Below are 25,540 nucleotides of genomic sequence, written 5' to 3' on the forward strand. Positions count from 1 at the left end.
TTGGAGGATGGTTGTGTGGTACTATTTTTCATGGTTACTGAAATAAACTTCAAACAGTCACAGTGGATTTGTGTATATAGTTCAACCGTACACCACAACTAATGTAGGCGATGAGCAATCCTGTCGCCCGTGGGACCACTAACCAGGTTGAATTAAGCTGGCCTGAAAGCTCAATGTCATGCAAACCACAGATGGCTCTGAGGGGCCTATGATGAAGCCCTTGTGTGGTGACCGTTGTCGATTAAGGCTCACGGACATTATGCTTCTGGGCTACAAAGCCCCAATTAACTTGGACCCTTGGTGGCCTCACTGCTTAGGACCCCCCCCAGCACCTAAGACCCATATAAAAAGCCTGGGGATCTGGCTAGATTCCTCCCTTGGTTTTCACTATCAGGCTAAAAAGGTAGCCGCAACCTGTTATGGGCTGCTGAGAGTCTTAAAAAAAGTGCTAGATCTCTTGCCATTTGAAGCCAGACGATTGCTGGTCCAGTCGCTGATTATGTCGCGGCTGGATTATGCAAATGCCGTCTATATGGGGGCTCCAGTCGGCACCATAAAAATTCTGCAATCTGTGCAGAACTGTGCTGCTCGGCTGCTTATGAAAGTCCCCAAAAGATGCTCAGCGAAAGCCGCACTTCAATATCTTCACTGGCTACCCATCAAGGGAAGGATTACTTTCAAAACCCTGTGCTTGGCGCATAAGTCCATCCATGGTGCTGGCCCCCCAATTTTGGATCCCCTCTTTCGTTGCCATCAATCAGTGAGATCTCTGAGATCCAACCAGCGGAACTTGTTGGTAGTCCCCAGGATAAAGCTGGCCCGGATGGGTGGCCGCCGGCTTTCTGTGCACGCAGCTAAAGAATGGAACGCACTCCCAGATGACATCAGGCACGAGTCTAACCACCTCGCTTTCAGGAAGCGTTTAAAGACACACTTGTTTCAATAGTGTCTTCCTTGTCCCTTGGTCTTACAGCGCTGGGATGCTCAAGAGTAGCCATGCGCTATAGAAGAGGGTATTCATTCATTCATTCATTCACTGTGAAGCAGCCTGCGATTTCAGAGGAGGAAAGGATACCAACCTGAGGCCGTACCCCCACCCACTGTAATAATCTCTGGAGCTACATAGTTGCTGCAACTACTCTCAGGGAGCAGAGCGCTGGTGGTTATGGTGGGGCCAAGTAGGAGCTGTGAGGGGTTTCTTCACTTCTTTTCCCGGTTTTGTGAGTTTTTCGATGTGGGCAGTTATGGACTGTGCGATACAGAGCTTTGTAGAAATTACAACAGCTCACCTTGAGCCTGAATACTTGTGACTGCAATTGTGATGTGAGTGGGTTGCTGAGCTGGAGCAACATTCTGAGGGGAGGGTCTCTGCGCGTCTTGTCCTATCGGCCACACCATCATTCTCAGAAGACAGTGCACGCAACATGAGCTCAAAAAACACCAGGCACACCCTGGCATGCTAGCCAATTCCTTCTCAGTGGTACACTGGTGCCATTTGGAATTGGGAGTGGGAACGTATAAGCGGTTTGTGGTTATCGATACTAGGACTCTCACCCAGGACTGCAGTGAACTCGGGTAAATGATTTGTTTTCTCTGACTTGCATCGTTGTTTTTCCCTACACACTTGGTTGGCATATATACAGTTTAATCAGCTTGGTTTACTTAGTCATGGTAAACATTAACATATCTAAAACTCCAGGTCCTCATTTATGAGGCTGTGCGTCACTTTTACGCCACTGGTGCGTCACTTTTTGTGACGCACCTTGTTGCGCCATATTTACAAAGTGATGCATTTAGGTAGATGCGTCACTTTGTAAACCCCTGTGCCACCTTATACCTGTGCCAGGTATAATGTATGCAAGGGGGCGTATTGACGCAAGAAAGGGTAATCTAAGTGACGCAGTGAAATCGATGAGATTTGACTGCGCCACTTCTAGGACTCAAATGCGTCAAAATCTTACGCCTGCCTCACAGCAGGCGTAAGACTGACGCAGGTCCTTTCACATGGGGCTTGCCCCATGTGAAAGGACACATTGCTGAAGTTGCGTCACTTTTTTGACACACTCCAGCAATGTGTCACTTTTGCGCCATACAGATATGTCAGAAATACTGACGTATCTGTAACTCCTTGCGCAATGATGCGTCATACTGTAAATATGACGCATCATTGGTGTCGCAAAGAGGGCGCAATGAAAAGTGACGCATCGCTGTTTTCACGCAGCGATGCGTCACTTTTCATAAATGAGGCCCCTAGCATTTATGTCAGAGAAAGGTGAAACATTGCTTTTGTGGAAGCAATGGAAGAAAATATTGGGGCATATTACCAAGCAATAGCGATAATTATCGCTATTGCTTGGTTAGCGTGAAAAAATTATCGCAGCGCTGCGGCGATTTTTATCGCAGATAAACCTTGGTATTACCAAGGTTTATCGCAAATGCAATAAAAATCGGCCGCAATGCATGAATATCGCTGAAAAGTCAGCGATATTCATGCATTAGCGAGCTAATGCTCTTAGCCATGTTATCCACCTCCCATTGGATAACATGGCTAAAAACTGCGGAGGGCAGGTGTTAGCTTTTGGAGATATTCGCGCTTAGCGCGAATATCTCCAAAAGTTGGTAATAGGAGATAGCGATGTTAGCGACTGTTTCCAGTCGCTAACATCTTGGCACGCCCACTTTGCATGTCATTAGTGATAAATATCACTGACATGCAAAGTGGGGCCCAAGATGGTCGCTATCTCCTACTAGCTGTCGCTAACTGGTGTTAGCGACAGCTAGGTAATAGGGAGATAATTTTATCTCCGCTTTCTTGGCTTTTAAAGCCAAAAAAGCGGAGATAAACCCCCTTGATTGATTTCTATCTTGTAGCCATGGGTGGAGAACGGTTCTTGCCAGCCTAGAAACAAGCAATTTTACTCCATAACCTTTGTTTAGAAGGGAGGAACATATATGATTGCTTGGAACAATTGTCAGTGGGTGCTGAAGATAGGGGGTAGTGGAGTCAGACATATGACGGCAAGGAGTAAAGTAAGTAACTAAGGGGCATATTACCAAGCAATAGCGATAATTATCGCTATTGCTTGGTTAGCGGGAAAAAAATATCGCCGAGCACAGAGGATTTTTACCGCTGAGATACCTTGATATTATCAAGGTTTATCTCAAAAGCGGTAAAAATCCTGCGAAATGCATGAATATCGCTGAAAAATCAGCGATATTCATGCATTGTCGTGGCAATGCTCTTAGCCATGTTATCCACCTTCCAATGGATAACATGGCTAAGAACTGCTTTTAGCAGGTGTTAGCTTTTGGAGATATTCGCGCTTAGCGCGAATATTTCCAAAAGTTGTTAATAGGAGTTAGAGATGTTAGCGACTGTTTTCAGTCGCTAACATCTTGGCACGCCCACTTTGCATGTCAAATTGTTGGATCAGATTTAATTTATAACAGCTCTCGGTTGAAGAAATGTATTAATCAGTATCTTGGCTAAGCACGGCCACATTGGTGTGCTGGAGTACATATCACATGCGTGACCTGAACCATTCCAGGCCTGCATTTCGCTTTTCCTGTATGAATGCTATGTCGGTTAAAAATATTTGAAGGACCAGAAAGTCTGCAGAGAGGGCACAGCCTGATGCAACCTATCTTGAATATGGTAAGCGACTGGTTAGGCACAGGCCTGCCTTAGCAACCCAAACTTCATTTACAGAGTGCTTTTGCTTGTTTACATCAGTTGTACACAGAGGCCTTTACACTTTAAAAAAAATCTATGCAAAATGCAGTTTTCTCAACGCAGCTCAAATGGCTAAAATGTATCTTGTTTTAATTGTAAGCAAAAGCATGATATTTTAATTGGTGCTTAAACAGAAGAGTGACGCAAGTCAATGAACATTCATTTGACGAGAGACCTGTAATTGTATTTTATTCCGTTGACTAAGGACGAGTAACAATTGGTGACATAATTAGAAAGGATATAAGGAGAAGTTTACATTTTGAAAGGTTCATTTTGAGTATCTAGCATTTACAGAAAGCACTGACATTGTTCTGTGTTACATTATATTGTTCAATTCATATGAAAAAATAATGACAGAAGAAGCAATCAATCCCTGCACAACTTCCACATGGATCAGGGCCGAGCTGCATCTGGTGAATGGCTTTCCATACCTCTCTGATGATATGATGTGGGCTATGTATAAAGTGAAATAAAGCTAGATATTAAGTGCGGTGGTATCATGGTGCATATCAATCATTTACATGATAATTAGTTTATTTATATCAGAGATGAAAAGGCTCGAAATTCTGCAGAGGTTTGTCTACTTCAATGTCTAGATAGACTGAGACCCTGTTTGTAAAGTATTGACGTAGTTATTGCACCCTGTAAATACAGATACGGCAGATGCGGTATTTACTGAGTCTGATACATATCCCCATTTGCAGTTTTTCTCAGGAAAATCAGTAATTGCATGCAGAATTGGTGATTTCTGCAATGAATTTGCATGTATTGCATTTTGCTACATACCTTTACCTGGTAGCTTTCAGCAGGTTTGACCTTCTGGAGACACTGGCAAGGGAAACTGGCAGGGATGCAGTGTTCAATGAAAGTCTTGGAATTTCAGTGCCACTGTGAGTACCACTGGAAATCATGACTTGCATCATATTCAGAAGATAACTGAGATCTCAGAATGTTGACTGTGGGAGGTTGTGGGTAATATGTGAAACTGCAAAATGGAAAAAGTTAGGGGTTTGTCATATACAGGCGTAGGAGCAATTCCTAGGCAATGTATTGTTTCCATATACTTTGACTAATGTGCCTTAATCACTTTTCTTTTCTTCTGTAGACAAATTCTTTAAGACACCAACTTAAACAAAGAAGAAAGCATTTTCCAGAAAAGGTAACGTACCCTCAATTTATTGTGTTTCCATGAAATTATTATATGTACGTTTAAACATAAGCAAGGTAATATGGCAGATTGGTAATACTGAGCCCCCTGTTGTTTAACATTTACTTACGCCCCTTGATGGATGTGATTGAGGAGTCTGGTCTCACCGTCTTCTCGTATGCGGATAATTCTCAGATTATCTTCTCACTATCCAAGGCTCGTAGCAAAGACCCATCACCCCTCAGGCAGGGTATGGCTAATGTCGCACTCTGGATGAACAAAAACGTCCTTAAACTCAATGGTGATAAAACCGGAGTTCTGATCATGGGAAATAACCCTGGCCTATGGGGAGTCAGCCACTGGCCGGCCATACTGGGGCCTCTGCCCGCGAATAAAGTGAGAATCTCGTTTTCATTATTGACAAAAATATCTCCTTGATACCACAGGTCTCTAAGCTCACTGCCTCCTGCTTTTCACATCCAGATTGGATTATGAGAATGTCCTCTATCTGGGTGCTGACAAAGCTGTGATTCGTCACCTACATATCATCCAAAATGCGGCTGCCCGCCTTCTCGTTCGGCTGCCTAGATTCTCGTCCATCTCTCCCCAATTGCTGAGACAGCACTGGCTGAGAGTTGACAAACGGATCAAGTCCAAGGCCCGGTGCTACATGTTCTGCACTAGACACAGTTTCTCTCCTTCCTGCATCCAAGCTCTGGTGTCTCCATATGTCCCCACCTGTGATCTGAGATCAGCCAACCATGCTCTGTTTTCAGGGCCTAGGTTCCTTAGAGCACATAGGCAAACCTGAGGTTGGCAGCTCCCGTATGGTACTACCTAAATATATTTTGTTTGGTATCAAGCAAAGTGCCTCATCACCCCGGACATGAATCTTGTGTTGAGGACGATGTGGCATGCACCCAAGTGGCTACTATAGAGATTGAGAAAAGAGTGTCTATAGGACAGGCTAAGCCGTTCTAGGGAGCACAAACACAACCACACTGGGATGTTGAAGAAAGCCCTCACTCACCACCTGGTGATGACATGCTTCATCATTGGGCTCCACCAAAGAGACCTAGTGTCTCTTTGGTGTGCTGCAACGCCAGGATTACTGCGGAGCGGGATAGTGAGTTAAGGGCGTGTTGAGTGCAATTAGGACTAGTGAGTGTTGGGGGTATTTAAAATAGTCAGTAGTGTATCAAAAACTTTATTAAATGATCACTAAAGACTCAGGAATTAAAATATGTGAGGAAACAGTCCACTTTAATTGAGTGGGGGTTCCTAAAAGTAAGTCGACATGTTTCTTGCCATCGAAACGGTGTTAATTTACCCGGCAATTCATCAGGACTGTGTGTGGTAAAACCCTGGCGGTATGGGCACGCTAAGGCCCACCCTTACCTAGGGGCGTGAGAGTGAAAAAAGTTTTAAAGTGAAAAAAGTGCAAAAAATTTGGAATGAATAAAATATTCCTAATTACTCCTGGTTTAGGAGGCTTCTACTTATCGTTTCTGCACCTGGAAATTAAAAGACAGAGACAAACAAGTAGGACAGAACAAACAGTTAGTGTTTTATCCTGGTTGTTATTGGTTGTATACTGTAAAATACGTGCTCCAAACGTGATAGTCGTACTGACCGTGGATGAATAGTGCTATGGTTAACACCACCTCTTAGCCCTGGGTTCAGATGAACTAGGAGAAGTGCGGTGTGCTGTTCGTGATAAGGACTAGCTGTGACTATGGGTTAAAAAGGTGAAAATCTTCGTAGAAGATCGTCAGCTAAGCAATCAATGTAAATGGCATAATAAGATCGCAGAAAAATTAAAAATGTCTCACTTAGTAGGTGTTGGGAATAAACACCATGGGTCTCAGGAGGGGGGTGGAAGCATATTCGGCACACCCTGTAACATGGCAAATCAATGGGAAAAAGAAGCAAATTCAATGTGATGCCCTTCGGTAATTCGGAGCGTAATCACTACTTAGCTGGAGGTTGGTAGATGGTCTCCACTTACGCCCGCCAGGGTTTTACCACACACAGTCCTGATGAATTGCCGGGTAAATTAACACCGTTTCGATGGCAAGAAACATGTCGACTTACTTTTAGGAACCCCCACTCAATTAAAGTGGACTGTTTCCTCACATATTTTAATTCCTGAGTCTTTAGTGATCATTTAATAAAGTTTTTGATACACTACTGACTATTTTAAATACCCCCAACACTCACTAGTCCTAATTGCACTCAACACGCCCTTAACTCACTGTCCCGCTCCGCAGTAATCCTGGCGTTGCAGCACACCAAAGAGACACTAGGTCTCTTTGGTGGAGCCCAATGATGAAGCATGTCATCACCAGGTGGTGAGTGAGGGCTTTCTTCAACATCCCAGTGTGGTTGTGTTTGTGCTCCCTAGAACGGCTTAGCCTGTCCTATAGACACTCTTTTCTTGATTTTTGACTATTGACCGGGGAACAGGAGTGTCTGCTTACTCTCCCTACCTCTCTTCTTGTTACACATACTATAGAGATTGACCACCTGGTTTCCCAGCCCTTCCTGAGCTCTGGCTGCCAGCCAGCGGCTGCTGCACTTAGACAGGAATGTGACTCCCTGCCAGGAGGTGTGAGCGCTCCCAGGAGTCACAAATATTGGTCACACCTCCCTTCTTGACAGGTTGGCTAGTGAATTGGAACATCAAGGCGGTGAGCTTCAAAGCCTACATCGCCTGTGATATGCACCTAGGCTGTCTTCCAAAGGAGAAAATAGTCTCCTCCCTGCCCTGTCCCCTCAGTCACATTTGCTCCTGGGCATGCGGGAAAATTAGGTATTCAGCAGGTGTCAATCCCTGCTGGCTACCCACACCTCTATGGTGGCTACTTGGTCTGTACAGCTAAGGAAGACCTCTCCCATTTTTAGAAGTGGTAGAAAAGTAGGGTCTGGGCAGAAAGGGTGATCGTGATCTACCCCTCGGATGTGGTCACCTCAATGGAAGATTAGCCACTGGGGCTAGTAGCCCATTTGCAACTTGCACCAAGAACGCTAATGCCCCTAAATCTAGTATTTAAGGGCTACCCCTGACACCAGAACCTCAGTTTTGATCTGACTTGCAACAAGGACAAATGAAGAGACCTGTGTCTGAACTGAACTGAACTGAACTGAAACTCTTTGTTTATGTAGCCATTGGTCTTTAAACACTGCGAGAGCCAAAATAGTAAAATAAAGTCAATGCATTAAAACTTCCTTACAATAAAATTCATGATAAAAGTACATATTCCACGTTCTTTCCCCAATAGGAGCAACCTTTTAACCCGATAAAATTCAATGTTGGATATGTTAATATAATTAAATAGATTGCAGTAAAATTAATTAAAAATACATTTTCAGTTATGTACATTTTAAAAACACGATATCCACTTCCTTGACACCATATCAGCTACATTTCAACTCAATTCAACAAAGTATATCTTTGTCTAAGGTATTTTGTCTAGCTAGATGAGGGAATCTTAAAAAGAGGGATACAATTACTAAATCCCCTTCAATCTGTCCCTCAGAAAGGTTTTTATGCCTTTCATATAATTCCCTAATGCGATGGCTATAACAAGATTTGTAATTTCTGTTAGTATGTCAATAGCTTGAGCTCTTGACCTTTTTCCGTATTTTAAAAAGATCGGGCATAGAAACAATTTCCTGAATGCTAAAACCGTAGGCAATCTACCAATATATGCAGGATGGCATTTTTAGTTCCAAGACCACATTTACAGATTCCATCAGCATATAACATTTCAGCCTTTGTTGTTCTCTCCATTAGCCACGGGTTAATTCCAATTCATACTCTTAGTAGCTCACATCTAAGCTCATAGTTCGGCAAGGTGTCCAGGTACGGGTACCATGATTCCTTTACCCATGAGTTTCTGAATACTTTCACAGATTTTTTCGTGCTCAGGTATTCCAAGTTATTCTTCCTTGACTGTTCCTGACCTTGGAGTCTAAGTGAGCCCTTGGTAAATTTTATCTCCTGTGTGTGCTCAGTTAGTCTCACATTTAGTCTCTCTGCTATGGTTAGGATCTTCTTTTTTACCTCCCTTGCCCACTTTAGGCAGCTACTTCGAATCTCCTCCCTACACCATTGCGAGACCTTCTTCACACCCCCAGGGTCCTGGCGTTTCCAAATTCTCAACAGTGACATTTGGATCTGAATTCTCCATGCTGTTGTTCCTCTCCCCATTCTTACAGACTGGATCATAGCAGAGCTTGGTAGAGACAGTAAGGTTTTTAGGATCTTCCCTTCTTCCTGGTCCCATCTGCATTTGGCGCTTAGGTACAGGACTTCTGCCCCATAAAAAACCTGCAAGGGTATAATGGCTTCATATGCTTTTAGCATTGGTCTATGGGACATTTCTCCTTATTCCTTATTACATTTTTTCAGCCCGCAGATTGAAGAGAAGGCTTTTGCTTTTTGGGCTTCAAGGTGAGTATATCATTTTAGGGCGCTGTCGAACCAGAGGCCCACATATTTGTATTCTTTAACAAACTTCAGTTTCATTTGTCCTAAAAACCAGCAAAAAATGTTTTCTCTTTTCCCAAAACATAAAATCTTCGTTTTATCCATATTTACAACTAAGAATATTGCCTCACAATAATCTCTAAAAACATTTAATTTCCTGGAGTCCGAGCTCTGTTTGAGTGAGTATCACAAGGTCATCTGCATATAAAAGACATTCCACTTTGTTTCCGCTCATTCTAGGGCTTGCGCTTCTTTCCATTTCTAATATTGCGGGTAGGTCAGCCAAGAATAAAGCAAATAGCAAGGGAGCCAAAACACAGCCTTTTCTCAGCCCATTCCCTACCACCATTTTCTGTGTCAGTGCCCCTTGTGTATCCTTAATTACCTGTGCCTAGGTTCCTATGTGTAGTTCCTTTAAGATGGCCAACAAACCCTCCGGTATTCCATTTCTAATCAAGCATTCCCAAAGACACTTGCGATCCACTGAATCAAATGCTGCCCAGAAGTCAACGAAGCAGTAATACAATTTCCCATTCTGCTCTATTGACTTCCAGGCAAGTGCCCAAAGGGCAAAGCAGTGGTCGATAGTAGAGTGTCCTTTTTTAAATCCCCCCTGTTCTCCCAGTATAATCGAATTCTGTTCCACCCAAGCTTTCAGCTTTCCTAGTATTATTTTTGCAAAGATCTTTTCGCCAATATCTAACAGATTTATTAATCTGTAGTTCTTTGGGGCATGCATATTTCCTTTCTTATGGACCGGTCTGATTATTGCTCCTCTCCAATTGTTGTGGATCTTCCCAGTTTCTAGGATTACCTGAAACATTAATGAGAAGAATTCTACCCACCAATTCAGCTGTGATTTTATTATCAGGGCTGTGAGATTGTCTGGTCCTGCTGCACTGGTTAAGTTCAGGGTTTTTATTGTATGTTTTACGTTTGAGGGTAAAAAATCTGCTTTAAGCTCTTCTACAAGCCCGCCCACTCCTGAGGCTCCCCAACTTCCGATTCTCTTCAAGAGCTATACAGTTCCAGCAGACCTGTGTCTGAGACAACATGAGCTGCACAAACCAAAGTTATGAAACTCTGCACCTGTGACAACCTTCCTGGAACAGCATGAACGCGGCTTATCCTGGACCAAAGATTGTTTCCCCTAGACAGACGGACCATTTTAAGAGCCAAAGGCATCATTAGACTCCCCTGGACTAGTGGCATTAGTGCCCTGCAACCACAGTTAAAATAAATTTACCGGCACCAAAGGATTGCTGGCCATTTGGCCCTCAGACAGATCGCCCAGAAGTAGATGGTACAGTGCACTGTCGGAAATGTAGGCGGCTATTATGTTCCCCATGACCTCCGGGTGTCAAATTACCTTTCTACTGTACTTACAGATGTCAAAGCTTGTTGGTCATCAGTCCGGCAACCACCCCCTTTACTCAATGCTGCACCTTAAAGGAACTCCGCAATACCTTCATTCAACATCAGCAGTGGCTTTGTTGTTGATTTTTTGCACCAGGTTCTCCAAGTGCACCGTGTAAGCAGTAAAACCAGCTCTCCTGCAGCTCCCACTTCAGCACCCAGGACAGTCAGGACAACTCTGCACCCAGGCTTCTCGAGCCAGGAACTGACTGAAATAAAACTCTCATCACACACATTAGTGTTTTAGCACATATAAGTCATCAGTCATCCTTTTCATTCTCCAGTTTTTTCTTTAATTGGGTTTTTGAATCCTCTGTCAGTCTGCCAGCCAACACATGTTTCATCTGTGGGTATGTCACCCTACGAATTCCTCAGGGCAGTAATTCGCAGTTGTACTCTGAGGCCAATATAGTATATCCTCTGATTAAATATATATACATTTTTAAATATATGTAACTCAATACCCCACTCGACAATCAAGCGAAGAGACCGCACACAAATGAAGGTGAATATATAGATTATTTTATTTACTGCATACAAATAAACTTTTAAATATATATATATGTGTGTGTTTGTGTGTGTGTGTGTATATATATATATATTCACTGAAAAAACCATAGGTTTCACACCAGTTATAGTTACCTGGAAATTTTACTGACATAAAATCATTGAAATTCCCACGTTATAGTTAGTTGGACTCACTATAACTTGCGCGTGTAATGCACTGCTGATGACATCACATATTACATCACTCATGACATGGTCAGTGACATCACTCATGACATCACTGATGACACCATCCAGTGAATGTGTGTCTTTCAGATAAATAAATATGTTTTATATATGTATGTTAAGGTCGATGGAAGAATATTTGTTTAAATTATTGTCTTAATGGATGTTTTTTTTAAAGAAAATGATTGGATAACTGCCTTATTAAGTGTATCTTAGTAAATACATATATTAGCGAGTAATGTTTAAATATTTAAATATATGTATCAGTGTTTCACTTTGTGTATAAGTGGCTGCATGGGTTGGTGAGTAGCTACATGTGTGTGTATAAGGGTTATTAGATGTTTTTTTTAGTATCTTTATAATTGTCTGTTTGATTTGGTGGGGGTGTTACTTAGCACAAAGATGCATCAATGACTGACTCACTGTTTGTATGTGTTTTGAAGACAGCATATGTGTAGGATTGTAAGGGTGAATGAGTGTGTATTTGTATGTGTTAGTGAGTGAATGACTGTCTCACTAGTGTCTTTATCAGTAACTACATATGTTTTAATGTAGTATTTGTGAGTATTGGTGTATATAATTGAGTATATGTGAGAGTGAGAGATTGAAAGAGTTCTTGTTTTAATAAGTATGTGTTTCTATAAGTGATTGTTTAAGAGAGTAAGTATGTGTAAGTTTCCTTGGAAGTAAGGTGGTAGTGTATGTATAGCTGTATATGCAAATAAATGGATGTTCAATAGTTTATTTGCATGTGTGAGTATGTGTGTGAGCAACTTTTTGAAGACTGTCAGTGTGTTAACGGATGTATAGGTGTCTCACTACATATGATGAGTTAGTATATGTATGAGTGACTATATAGAAGTGTTGGTGAGCGAGTGGATGTGTATATAAATTGTGGAATTACTGAATTGGTTGTTGTATCTGGTATAGGTATGTCCACTTTTTTTTAAATGTTATTTTTTATTTTTCAAAATGTGTTTTAAGGGTTACTTTACAGTGAAAGTAGGTCAGTCTCTCTGTCTCAAGGATGGTGTCATCAGTGATGTCATGAGTGATGTCACTGACCATGTCATGAGTGATGTAATATGTGATGTCATCAGCAGTGCATTACACGCGCAAGTTATAGTGAGTCCAACTAACTATAACGTGGGAATTTCAATGGTTTTATGTCAGTAAAATTTCCAGGTAACTATAACTGGTGTGAAACCTATGGTTTTTTCAGTGAATTTGATAGGTTTTTTAAATGCTAATTCCTAACTATAACTGGTGTGAAACCTATGTTTTTTTCAGTGAATTTCATAGGTTTTTTAAATGCTAATTCCTTTCTATATCGAGTTTCTAACCTTTTTTTTTTTTACAATTTGCTGTTTTTTGTAAGTATTCATTTTTTTTTTTTTTGTTATATAATTTTTTTCTTTTGCGCTCTGGGTGCGCGCTCCGGGAAGCTTTCAGGTAAGCTCTCCGGTAAGCTTTCCGGTAAGCTAACAGGTGAGCTCACCTGAAAGCGCACCCAGAGCGCTACTTTCGTTCGTGAAAAAAAATATGAATGAAAAGTTAATAATAATGCAAAACATTTCGTACCATACAAATAAAATCAGTTTTTTTTTATAAGGAAAATGATTATGCATTTCTGTAAAAGTTTGATGACGTCACTTCGGCGCGCAACGTAAGTGCCCTCGGAAGCGCCTACGTTCGCGCCGCGTAAATGCACCCAGAAGCGCCTACGTTCGCGCCACGTTTGCGCCCCGGAAGCGCCTACGTTCGCGCCGCGTAAACGCACCCGGAAGCGCTCTGGAGCGCGCAGCGTATGCGCTTCGGGTCATGTGACCTTAAAATAACACTTTTCATTGGTTGCTAACAGTTTTTTTTTACAAAGAATGAAATCCCCACCCATTTCCTTCACTTCTTCTTTCACTTTTGTGACTGAAAGACCTGCCTTTTGCTCCAGGATATTTCTTGGTTTTACAATGGCTGCCAGACAATCCAGCAGTGAGGATGACCCAGAATTCATCAATGAAGAGCCTCCTCAACGAAAAGTTAAGGAACATTTCATTTGGAAATTTTTTGAAATCCCACCTGGACAAAAAAAGGTAAATGCTCCAAAAGTGCAGTGCAGGATCTGCAAAGAAGAGCTGTCACGAGGTAACCCTTTGAAAAAGTACTCTTTTGGGAACTTCACAATGATCCGGCATGTGCAGAGGAAGCACCCCCAGAATTTTGCCCGAGAAAGTGTCAGAGCTCTGGCACAAGAGGTTCCCAGTGATGGGGCCTCTACATCCACCAGAGGAGCAACTTCTTCTGGGAGGGGGCAATCACAGGAGCAGGTGCCAAACATTCAACCTGCATTTAACCATGGTGTCCTCAGATGCAGATACTGCAATCAACTCCTCACCTATGGGGAGCAAAGTGTCCAGCTCATGGTTCGAGCATTGGAGAACCATCGCTGCCCTTCCCACCCCTAATTTTTTTTGTTTTTTTTGCTCCTGTTGAGCAGTTTCCATTCCCTGTTTTTGTTCCTGTTTAGAAAAAAGAAGAAAACCGAAAGTTCTTTTCAGAACTACCTCCAATTCTCATCAAAGAGCTATATTCTTAAAAAAATGAAAAAGAGTAAGTGAAATAGAGTGCATTGATAATGGAAAGGAGAATGAGTAAGAAAGAACATAAAGGTATGAGAGGAAAAAGGAAGTGAAGTAGGAGGACTGAAAGAAGATGAGTGTTAGGAAAGAAAGTTATGAGAAGAAGAGTGAATATGGGGAATGTTGATATTCAATGAAAATGTTGAAAAGGAACAGGAGTGTTGAAGGATAAGAAAAGATGCATTGCTGGAGTTGAAGGTAGAAGGCCTCATTTATGAAGCCATGCGTCACTTTAACGCCACCAAAGCATCACTTTTTGTGACACAACAGTCCAATAAAAAATGCACCTTATTTATTCATATTTACAAAGTGGCGTTTTTAGGTAAATACATCACTTTGTAAACCCCTGTGCCACATTATTCCTACGTCAGGTGTAATGTATGCAAAAGAGACGTATTGATGCAAGAAAGGGTCGTAGAGGTGACACAGTGAATAAACTGGAGGCCTCATTTCTGAAAAGTGACGCATCGCTACGTGAAAACAGCGATGCGTCACTTTTCTGGGCGCACTCCTTATGACATTCCAGATATGTCATATTTAATTTATGACTAATCAATTCGCAAGGAGTTACAGATACGTCAGTATTTCTGACGTATCTGTAAACACAAAATTGACACATTACTGGAGTGCGTCACAAAAGTGACGCAACTCCAGTAATGCGTCCTTTCACATGGGGAAAGCACCATGTGAAAGGTCTTGCGTCAGTCTTACACCTGCTGTGAGGCAGGCGCAAGATTTTGACCAACAGCATCCTAAAAGTGACGCAGTGAAATCTCATAGATTTCACTGCGTCGCTATTACCAAGCTTTTTGCGGGGGAACGCCCCCTCTGCATACATTATACCTGACGCAGGTATAATGTGGCGCAGGGTTTTAAAAAGTGACCCATCTACCTAGATGCGTCACTTTTTAAATATAGCGCAACGAGGCGCATTTTTTTACACCGCTGGTGCGATGCGTCACTTTTCTGTGCGCACTCCTTACGACATTCCAGATGTGTCATATTTAATGTATGACGAATCATGTCGCAAGGAGTTACAGATACGTCAGTATTTCTGATGTATCTCTAAACACAAAAGTGACGCATTGCTGGAGTGCGTTACAAAAGTGACGCAACTCCAGTAATGCGTCCTTTCACATGGGGAAAGCCCCATGTGAAAGGGCTTGGGTCAGTCTTACGCCTGCTGTGAGGCAGGCGCAAGATTTTGACGCAACAGCATCCTAAAAGTGCCGCAGTGAAATCTCATAGATTTCACTGCGTCGCTATTACCAAGCTTTTTGCGGGGGAACGCCCCCTCTGCATACATTATACCTGACGCAGATATAATGTGGCGCACGGTTTAAAAAGTGACCCATCTACCTAGATGCGTCACTTTTTAAATATAGCGCAACCAGGCGCATTTTTTTACACCGCTGGTGCGAAGCGTCACTTTTCTGTGCGCACTCCTTACGACATTCCAGATGTGTCATATTTAATGTATGATGAATCATGTCGCAAGGAGTTACAGATACGTCAGTATTTCTGACGTATCTGTAAACACAAAAGTGACGCATTGCTGGAGTGCGTCACAAAAGTGACGCAACTCCAGTAATGCGTCCTTTCACATGGGGAAAGCACCACGTGAAAGGTCTTGCGTCAGTCTTACACCTGCTGTGAGGCAGGCGCAAGATTTTGACGCAACAGAATCCTAAAAGTGACGCAGTGAAATCTCATAGATTTCACTGCGTCGCTATTACCAAGCTTTTTGCAGGGGAACGCCCCCTCTGCATACATTATACCTGACGCAGGTATAATGTGGCACAGGGTTTTAAGAAGTAACCCATCTACCTAGATGGGTCACTTTTTAAATATAGCGCAACGAGGCACATTTTTTTACACCGCTGGTGCGATGCTTCACTTTTTTGTGCGCACTCCTTACGACATTCCAGATGTGTCATATTTAATATATGACGAATCATGTAGCAAGGAGTTACAGATACGTCAGTATTTCTGACGTATCTGTAAACACAAAAGTGACGCATTGCTGGAGTGCGTCACAAAAGTGACGCAACTCCAGTAATGCGTCCTTTCACATGGGGAAAGCACCATGTGAAAGGTCTTGCGTCAGTCTTACACCTGCTGTGAGGCAGGTGCACGATTTTGACGCAACAGCATCCTAAAAGTGACGCAGTGAAATCTCATAGATTTCACTGCGTCGCTATTACCAAGCTTTTTGCGGGGGAACGCCCCCTCTGCATACATTATACCTGACGCAGATATAATGTGGCGCAGGGTTTAAAAAAGTGACCCATCTACCTAGATGCGTCACTTTTTAAATATAGCGCAACGAGGCGCATTTTTTTACACCGCTGGTGCGATGCGTCACTTTTCTGTGCGCACTCCTTACGACATTCCAGATATGTCATATTTAATTTATGACGAATCATGTCGCAAGGAGATACAGATACGTCAGTATTTCTGACGTATCTGTAAACACAAAAGTGACGCATTGCTGGAGTGCGTCACAAAAGTGACGCAACTCCAGTAATGCGTCCTTTCACATGGGGAAAGCACCATGTGAAAGGTCTTGCGTCAGTCTTACACCTGCTGTGAGGCAGGCGCAAGATTTTGATGCAACAGCATCCTAAAAGTGACGCAGTGAAATCTCATAGATTTCACTGCATCGCTATTAACAAGCTTTTTGCGAGAGAACACCCCCTCTGCATACATTATACCTGACGCAGGTATAATGTGGCGCAGGGTTTTAAAAAGTGACCCATCTACCTAGATGCGTCACTTTTTAAATATAGCGTAACAAGGCGCTTTTTTTTTACACCCCTGGTGCGTCACAAAAAGTGACGCACAGGCGGCGCAAAACTGGCAGCGCAAGGCCTTCATAAATATGATCCTGAATTTTCCCCTTACTTCGCTCCCCGGTGCGCTTCCCGGTGCGCGTACCGGGCGCTCCCCCCGCGCAAATCGAAAAAAATATTTTTTTTAAATGCCCCGCGGGACCCTATTTTAGCCCCCACATTAAACCTAGGGGGTCAGGAGGGGGTCTACCCTGCCCCCTTATGGTCAATTCCCCCCTTTGTTTTTGCTACCTCTTGTGTCTCGATTTTACCGAGACACAAGATGGCGGCCGCTCCGGACTGTTTAGAATGTTTACAGACACCCGAGAGCCAATCAGCTTTCTGCGTACCGGAGTGCGCCTATAGATATATATATTTTTTTGAACCTAAATTACTCAAAATCCACTAGAGCACATATCTTGAGACATAGCAAAGGCACATCGGGCTACTAGTCCCTACAATTTTGCCAAGTTTGGTGTAAATCCATTCAGCCGTTCGAGCTAAAAGTGAAATCGACCGCCCTATGGAAATTAACATGGGGAAAATGCGTTTTGGGACCCCCCTTTTATCTCGGCCCCCGCTTGACGAATCCCTCCCAAACTTTCAATGAAGGACCGGGGCTCTGCGAGGCCATTGTGAGGAAATTTTCAGGCAGATTCGTCAACCGGCGCCAAAGTTATTCCAAATAAAATTTTGAGATTTAACATTGAAAAAAATCCTAACTATAACTACCTACTGGCGACCGCCAGTAGGTAATATGTATATATATTACCTACAGGCGATAGACAGTAGGTATATATAGTTAGGATTTTTTCTCTATGGAACTTTTGAAAATTCTATGTCTAATAACTTTGGCGTTTGTGGACGGAATCGGCTGAAATTATCAGGAAAATGGCACATTTTGTTTCTGAGCAGCCCCTGAAAATTTGGGGGGGTTCCGTCAAGGGGGGGCCGAGAAAAAAGGGGGGTCCCAAAACGCGTTTTTCCCATTCATTTTTCCATAGGGCCTTTGGCCTCACTTTTAGCTCGAACGGCTGAATGGATTTACACGAAACTTGGCAAAATTATAGGGACTGTTAGCCCAATGTGCCTTTGCTGGGTCTTAATATATGTGCTCCAGTGGATTTTGAGAAATTAACGTTTAAAAAAACAGATATATCTGTGACAGCGTCCCAGATAGCGCACCAGATCGCGTACTTTTCACGTAACGGAGCTTTGCGTAGCGAAGCTGATTGGCTCTCCGGTGTCTGTCAACATTCTAAACAGTCCGGTGCGGCCGCCATCTTGTCTCTCGGTAGGATCGAGAGACAAGAGGAGGAGAAAAACGAAGGGGGAATTTAATGAAAGGGGGCAAGGTAGACCCCTCTTGACCCCCTAGGAATGATGTTGGGGTTATTAAAGGGTCCCGTGGGGCAAATAATAAAAATTAGATTTTTCGCGGTAGAAGCGCTTCTCGGTTCGCGAACCGGGTCGCAAACTGGTAGCGAAACGTGAATTCGCCATTTTGTGTTTCGATTTAATTAAATTACTAGATATAAGGGGGTACGGGAGACGTATCCTGACCCCTTATGTTTTCTGAGGGTGGCTGAGGAGGCTCATATATGTTGATACATGTCTTCCAGCGGCTGTGCGTGAGCGTTTTTTTTTTTTTGCTGCGTGACGTCTGTTAACGTTCGATTCGATGGAAATCAGGAACTGTTGACCGCCATTTTGTCACTGCGAGTAAATATTTTGTTAAAAATAATTGTTATAAATTAATCCTTATTGATAAACATTGTCTGCGCCATCTTGCCTTTTTTGCAATGCCACACTTTTGTTGAGCACGGCAGCCATTTTAGATGCCTTGACCAGACCCACTCTCTGCATGCCGCCGATCCTCAGCATGGCTCCCCACCCTCGCAAGCATCTCCCCCACGCACTGGTCACCCCCGCTCTCTCTCTCATGCATGGGCCAGAAACCTCCTCCCATCTGCGCTGTTCGTGAGCGTTTTTTTTCTTTTTTGCTGCGTGACGTCTGTTAACGTTCGATTCGATGGAAATCAGGAACTGTTGACCGCCATTTTGTCACTGCGAGTAAATATTTTGTTAAAAATAATTGTTATAAATTAATCCTTATTGATAAACATTGTCTGCGCCATCTTGCCTTTTTTGCAATGCCACACTTTTGTTGAGCACGGCAGCCATTTTAGATGCCTTGACCAGACCCACTCTCTGCACGCCGCCGATCCTCAGCATGGCTCCCCACCCTCGCAAGCCTCTCCCCCACGCACTGGTCACCCCCGCTCTCTCTCTCATGCATGGGCCAGAAACCTCCTCCCATCTGCGCTGTTCTTCTCTGAGAATCACACCCTGTGCCCGCCCGACACCTCCCTTTCACCCTATTCACTACCGCACCCTCTGACACTCCTCTTCCTCTGTGTCCAATTGTCCAGGCCGGTCCCAGGCTATCACCTAGCCCTGCAGATGTAGTTTATGGCCCCAGCTGTAGAGAATCACCCCTCTTCAAAGGAGTTACAGTAGATCAAGGCCCCCACCCGATGAGATCCGTCACACCACACGCGTTCCTACTATCTGATAACCATCCTGTATTGTGCTTGGGGAGGGGATTCTCACTGTGAGGGTGTGTGGGTCCGAGCCTGAAGCGGAAGATTCCAGGGATGCCTCTTTGTACATCAAAGTTTTTACAATTATGTGTCACATTAAAAATATATAGCACTCCAACAAAGTAGTAGGATTATAACACTTTAATATCTTATAAATATATACAACGCAACAAAAACAGTAAATACATTTCAAAATTTTTTTGAAAAAAGAAGCAACAATGGTCAGTAGCTGTGTTTTGTGCGAATAGTCCCAAGGCAGCACAACGTGCTGATTTCTGGACTGCACCCAGGTGATGTTACCTGGGTGCCGCACTGGTTTTTGGTATCCTACAATGCAGCTCCGAAAAACGGCGTGGGGCGTCCCGGGGGGTGTGGGGGGAGGCCTCGTCAGTAGCGGTCTGTTGTGCGAATAGTCCCTAGGCAGCAGAACGCGCTGAGATGTGGATGGCACCCAGGTGATGTCCAGTAAGTTGCCGCACTGGTTTTGGCATCCTACAATGCTGCTCCGAAAAACGGCATGGGGCGTCCCGGGGGGGTGCGGGGGGAGGCCTCGTCAGTAGCGGTCTGTTGTGCGAATAGTCCCAAGGCAGCAGAACGCGCTGAGATGTGGATGGCACCCAGGTGATGTCCAGGAAGTTGCCGCACTGGTTTTGGCATCCTACAATGCTGCTCCGAAAAACGGCGTGGGGCGCCCCGGGGGGGGGGTGGGGGGGGGGAGGCGGCGTGAACGGGCCTCCCCAGGTGGAGGCTCGTCTGCTGTACTGGGGCGCCCCTTTACCGTTTCAGTTGCCATTCCGCCCGCTTTTGCTACACTGTGCCTCATCCTCCATTCAGCTGTTTATCGCCCGCTCTTGCAGCTACAGCGTCTCGCTCACCATGTAGTTGAGTTGCGCCCACTCTTGCGGTGCTGTGATAGGCGGCTGCCACAGGACTCTTAAAATGGCGGACGGCTCTTCGGATTTGGGCCTGGTCCACTAAAATGGCCCTGGGACACCTTGGAACTCGGACGTCCCCTGAGCCTTGAAGATTTTACAAAAGTCTTGGGGGCCCCCGACTCCTGCAGGCTTCCGGTGGGGAGCGGCTGCCATGATTGCTCGCGGAATGACCACAACGGAGCCACGAGATGGTGGTGCTCTCATGCTGACGCCAGCTTCAGTCTGAAACATCCAGAAACAAGGTGGGGCTTTCATCGTTTGGGAAAAAAAAATGTTTTAATCCAATGAAAAGTGTTATTTTTAGGTCATATGATCAAGCCTTCCATCATTAGGAAACCAAAAGTAAAATGAACCAATGAAAAGTTTTATAAACGAGTCACATGACCTGTTATGCTTACGTTACGCGCTGCTATAAAAAGCGTAGAAAATCCGTTGGCACGTGAGGCGGCGTCAGTAGCGGACCGATGTGCGAATAGGCCGAAGGCAGCACAACGCGCTAAGATCCGGATGGCACCGAGGTGGTGTTCAGCAAGTTGCCGCACTGGTGTGGCCATCCTACAATGCTGCGCCGAAAGTCGGCGTGGGGCGCCCCGTTGGCCTGTGAGGTTGCGTCAGTCAGTGGGGGCTGTTTGAGGATCTGACTGCATTGGAAAGCAATGTGATGCTGTGCGTCGCCCCCAAGATGGAGGCTCCTCGGCTGCAGTGGGGCGCCCCTTGGTGTTTCACTCGCTATCCAGCTGAGTTGCGTCCGCACTTGCGGCCACAGTAGGCCGAAGGCAGCACAACGCGCCGAGATCTGGATGGCACCGAGGTGGTGTCTAGCAAGTTGCCGCACTGGTGTGGCCATCCTACAATGCTGCGCCGAAAGTCGGCGTGGGGTGCCCCGTTGGCCTATGAGGTGGTGTCAGTAGCGGACCGATGTGTGAATAGGCCGGAACCAGCACAAGGCGCCAAGATCCGGATGGCACGGAGGTGGTGTCATAGTTGAGAGTTCTGAGCAGCGCTTGTAACACTGTCTGAAGCTTATTTGCACCTGCTGCAGCTTCACTATTGCCCTGGTGTGGCCAAAGATCGCCCATGACATAGGCGGCCGGCTCCCGGGGTCCGGCGGAACTTTTTTCCTTTTCCTTTCTGCATCTTGTCCCACAATCCGTTTGACCTGAAGACACGACCAGGTCCCTGAATGTGTGCAGGGGGACGCTATTGATTGAATCAAAATGGCGGCTTCACACAAAGCTGACTCAAGCGTTGCTGCTGATGCTATACAGACAAAAACTGGTTTTCAGTTTGTACATTCTTCAGGATTTTTCCATCCAAGGCTGGTTGAGAGTTTGTAGAACAATGGCTTCAGATCTTGCCCTCCCCTCTTTTGACTGATGGTTCTAGTTGCCTATCTCTTCTGTTGTCATTTAACTGAACCTTTTTTGACTGCCGAAAGGGGTTCTGGTCCGACCGCTGGTTGGTGGAGACATTTTGACTCTATCCTGGACCTGCCCGGCCTCGCCCAAAATGGCGCCGGTATAAATGGGACTCGTAACTCCTTGTTGTGTACTGGTTGCTCAACCTTGATATCACGAGATACGTATGCAGTTTTGAAGCACATGGCGGGCGGGGACGAGAATTGATTGAATATTTCGACATCCTTATTGATATTAAGTTCTGATGTGTTATTGATTACTGTACTATTGAAAGTTTGAATTAACGTCACCCATGGTACTTGCCCGCAAATGTATATCTAGATAATTTTATTGTAAGTGGCCCTGTCGTATTTTAATTACAAAATGTACGTCCACCGATTCCGCAACTGTTAGACACCTTAGTTCTTGCAACCTAATGGCCCGCTCGTTACGTTCCTCTACAGTGTAAATGTCTCCTCATCATATACGATTCCAGTTTGCTCCGTGGCCGGCCCACGTGGTTATAGGCCCGTATTTGTATACTGACATTTTCACAATAAAGGTTTTTAAAACAAAACATGGTAGTAGTATTTACATTGGTAAAGTTTTTAATTTTAGTCACTGTTTTCGAATCAGTAAAAGGCAAGTGAAATAAAGCAGTCCAATTACATGACGGATAAAAGGTATAATACGCAGGAACGCAGTAAAGATAAATGGTCAAGGGCTGTTGTGTTTTCTACTCCTGCAACATAAAGTGATCGATAAGAATCTGATATTCAGGCGTATCGCGACTAAGACAGCAGGCCGAGCATCTTTTGCTCAACGGCTCCGTCATGGGACGAAGAAACGCCCTTTTTCTAGAAAAAGGAATATATTTTACTTGCAGGACAGTTGTAAATTTTCCGGGAAAGTACATTAGCCTGGAACATTATAACATATATGTTTAAGAAAAAATAATGTTCGAAAGCAATAAAAAGCGTAATTTTTAGGTCATATGACCAAGCCTTTCATCATTAGAATAACAAAAGTAAAATGAACCAATGAAAAGTTTTATTAACAAGTCACATGACCTGTTATGCTTACGTTACGCGCTGCGCGCCACGCCCCGGATCGCTTCCGGGAAGCTGCGCTTCGCGCACCGGAGCACTTCAGGGTGCGCTAACGCGGCGTGTCATATAACGCATTACGCGACAACGTAGGTCCAGAATATAGTCAAAATGTCTCCACCAACCAGCGGTAGGAACACAACCCCTTTCAGCAGTCTAAAAAGTTCTGTTAAATGACAACAGAAGGGACAGGCAACAAGAACCATCAGTCAAAGAGGGGAGGGCAAGTTCTTCCCTACCGGGTCACGTTGGGGCGCTACCGGAACTGATCGAATTGGTAGTCTACAGCGTTTCTGGATGTTTCAGACTGAAGCTAGCGTCAGCATGTTGTAACTGTTATAATTGCTATTATGCACAGCATGAGAGCACCACCATCTCGTAGCTCAGTCGTGGCCATTCCACGAGCAATCATGACAGCCGCTCCCCACCAGAAGCCTGCGGGAGTCGGGGGCCCCCAAGACTTTTGTAGAATCTTCAAGGCTCAGTGGACGCTTTCGAGAATGGGGCCCAAGCCCTAGCAGACAAGTGTCCAAGTTCCAAGGTGTCCCAGGGCCATTTTAGTGGACCACGCCCAAATTTGAAGAGCCGGCCGCCATTTTGAGAGTCCTGTGGCAGCCGCCTATCGCTGCATCGCAAGAGCGGGAGCAACTCAACTACATGGTGAGCGAGACGCTGTAGTCGCAAGAGCGGGCAGTAAACAGCTGAATGGCGGAAGAGGCACAGTGTAGCAAAAGCGGGCGAAATGGCAACTGAAACGGTAAAGGGGCGCCCCACTACAGCGTGTCTTCAGGTCAAACGGATTGTGGGACAAGGTCCAGAATGGAAGAGTCATTAAAAGGCAAAAAGTTCCGCCGGACCCCGGGAGTCGGCCGCCTATGTCGGGGGCGATCTTAGGCCACACCAGGGCAACACGACTTGGGGAGGGGGCAGGAGCCAAGCGCCCCCTCCCAGTCCGCGCCACCACACCGTATGTTGAAAATCTGAAGCCATCGTTCTACAAACTCTCAACCAGCCTTGGATGGAAAAATCTTGAAGAATGTACAAACTGAAAACCAGTTTTTGTCTGCATAGCATCAGCAGCAACGCTTGCTATCAGAGTGCATGAGTTTCATGCTCGATCGATTGAGCTAGCCGGATCAGGCAACAAAAAGTATAAAATAGTTATGTAAATAGTTATTTAATAAAATGTTTTACCCTGTTACTTTGCTGGTGTGTTGTATATATTTATAATATTTGCATAGAGTTTATCGTTATTTTGGGCGGGGTGGGTGGCGGAGCCGAGCTGTCTTGCAGCCATCATGGTGTGGAGCTCAGTTCATCTCACTACTTTCGTATTTCTCATGAAGGGTTGTTCCTAATGTTTCTATTTTAGCGAGGTCAAAAAGAGATCCCGTTAGTGGCCTACTGATTTTGCTCGATTACTTTTGTTTTTTTACACGATTTTTCACTATCTGCAAAGACTAAACAGAGTATTGCGACTTTGTGCTTGTTTGTAAATAGAGAATGAACCAAAGAGAATCAATTCTAAAACAGTAAATGCTTGGATAACAATCAATCAAATGGAGAGACAAGCAGGCACGACGGATTACAACGGGGGCAAAGGCCTGCGTTAACTACCCTTCACTATCTGCAAAGAGAGAGTACTACTAAGAGAAAAGGGGGGGGGGCAGCGTTCAAAGCATATCAGCGTGCATAAACACGAAAATGTTTTTACCTATCACGTACTTGACATTTGACAGCTTTTGATATTTGCTATTAAAAAAACATTGAAATTCACTGAAAAAACCATAGGTTTTAGGCCATATATAGTTAGGGATTAGCATTTACAAAACCTTAATTTACTCGCACAAAACCATAGAAATTCGCATATATAGTTAGATGCAATAACTATATATCGCGCACCAGCAACCCACTGCTGATGATGTCACATATTACATCATTCATGACATGGTCAGTGACATCACTGATGACATCACTGATGACATCTCAAATGACATCACTGATGACATCTCAAATGACATCACTGATGACATCTCAAATGACAACATCCAGTGACTGTATGTTTCTGTAAAATTAAAATATGTCTTACATATTGAAGAATGAGTGGATGTATAAGTGTCTGGATGAAGGATTTAGTAGGTGCATGACTGACTGTATGAGGGAATGATTAAATGTGTCTCACTGAGTGCATGGGTTAGTGACTAAACTGTCTTAATTTGTGCATCATTATTTCTGTAGTTCTGTAAACTGCTGCATGTGTTGATCAGTAGCTATATGAGTAACTATATGGGTTATTGATTGGTTGCCCAAATATTTGTATGGGAGAGTGAGTGTGTGTGTGGGGGTGGCTGGGAGGTGTGTGACTCTGTGCATAGATGTGTGAGCAGTTGATTCACTAGATGTAGGGGTTCAAAAGTGCATGTTGAAACAGCTGTATGGGCAGTTAACTGTCTGCATGAGTGTATTGGTGAGTGATTGGATTTCTCAGTGCTACATGTCAAAGTAAGTACAT

At 44.2% G+C, this 25,540-nt stretch overlaps 1 protein-coding gene across 1 annotated transcript in view; it reads left to right on the forward strand.

Moving 5' to 3' along the window:
• Positions 1 to 25,540, forward strand: part of LOC147727586 (uncharacterized) — a 335,530-nt gene that overhangs the window by 74,480 nt on the left and 235,510 nt on the right. Inside the window, exon 3 of the mRNA XM_086963650.1 lies at positions 4,839 to 4,892. Within this exon, the coding sequence (XP_086819776.1) occupies positions 4,839 to 4,892 (54 nt within the window). The remainder of the gene's footprint in view (positions 1 to 4,838; positions 4,893 to 25,540) is intronic.

Source organism: Lissotriton vulgaris, chromosome 3_1 (assembly GCF_964263255.1).
Source record: "Lissotriton vulgaris chromosome 3_1, aLisVul1.2, whole genome shotgun sequence".
NCBI classification, from domain to species: Eukaryota; Metazoa; Chordata; class Amphibia; order Caudata; family Salamandridae; genus Lissotriton; species Lissotriton vulgaris.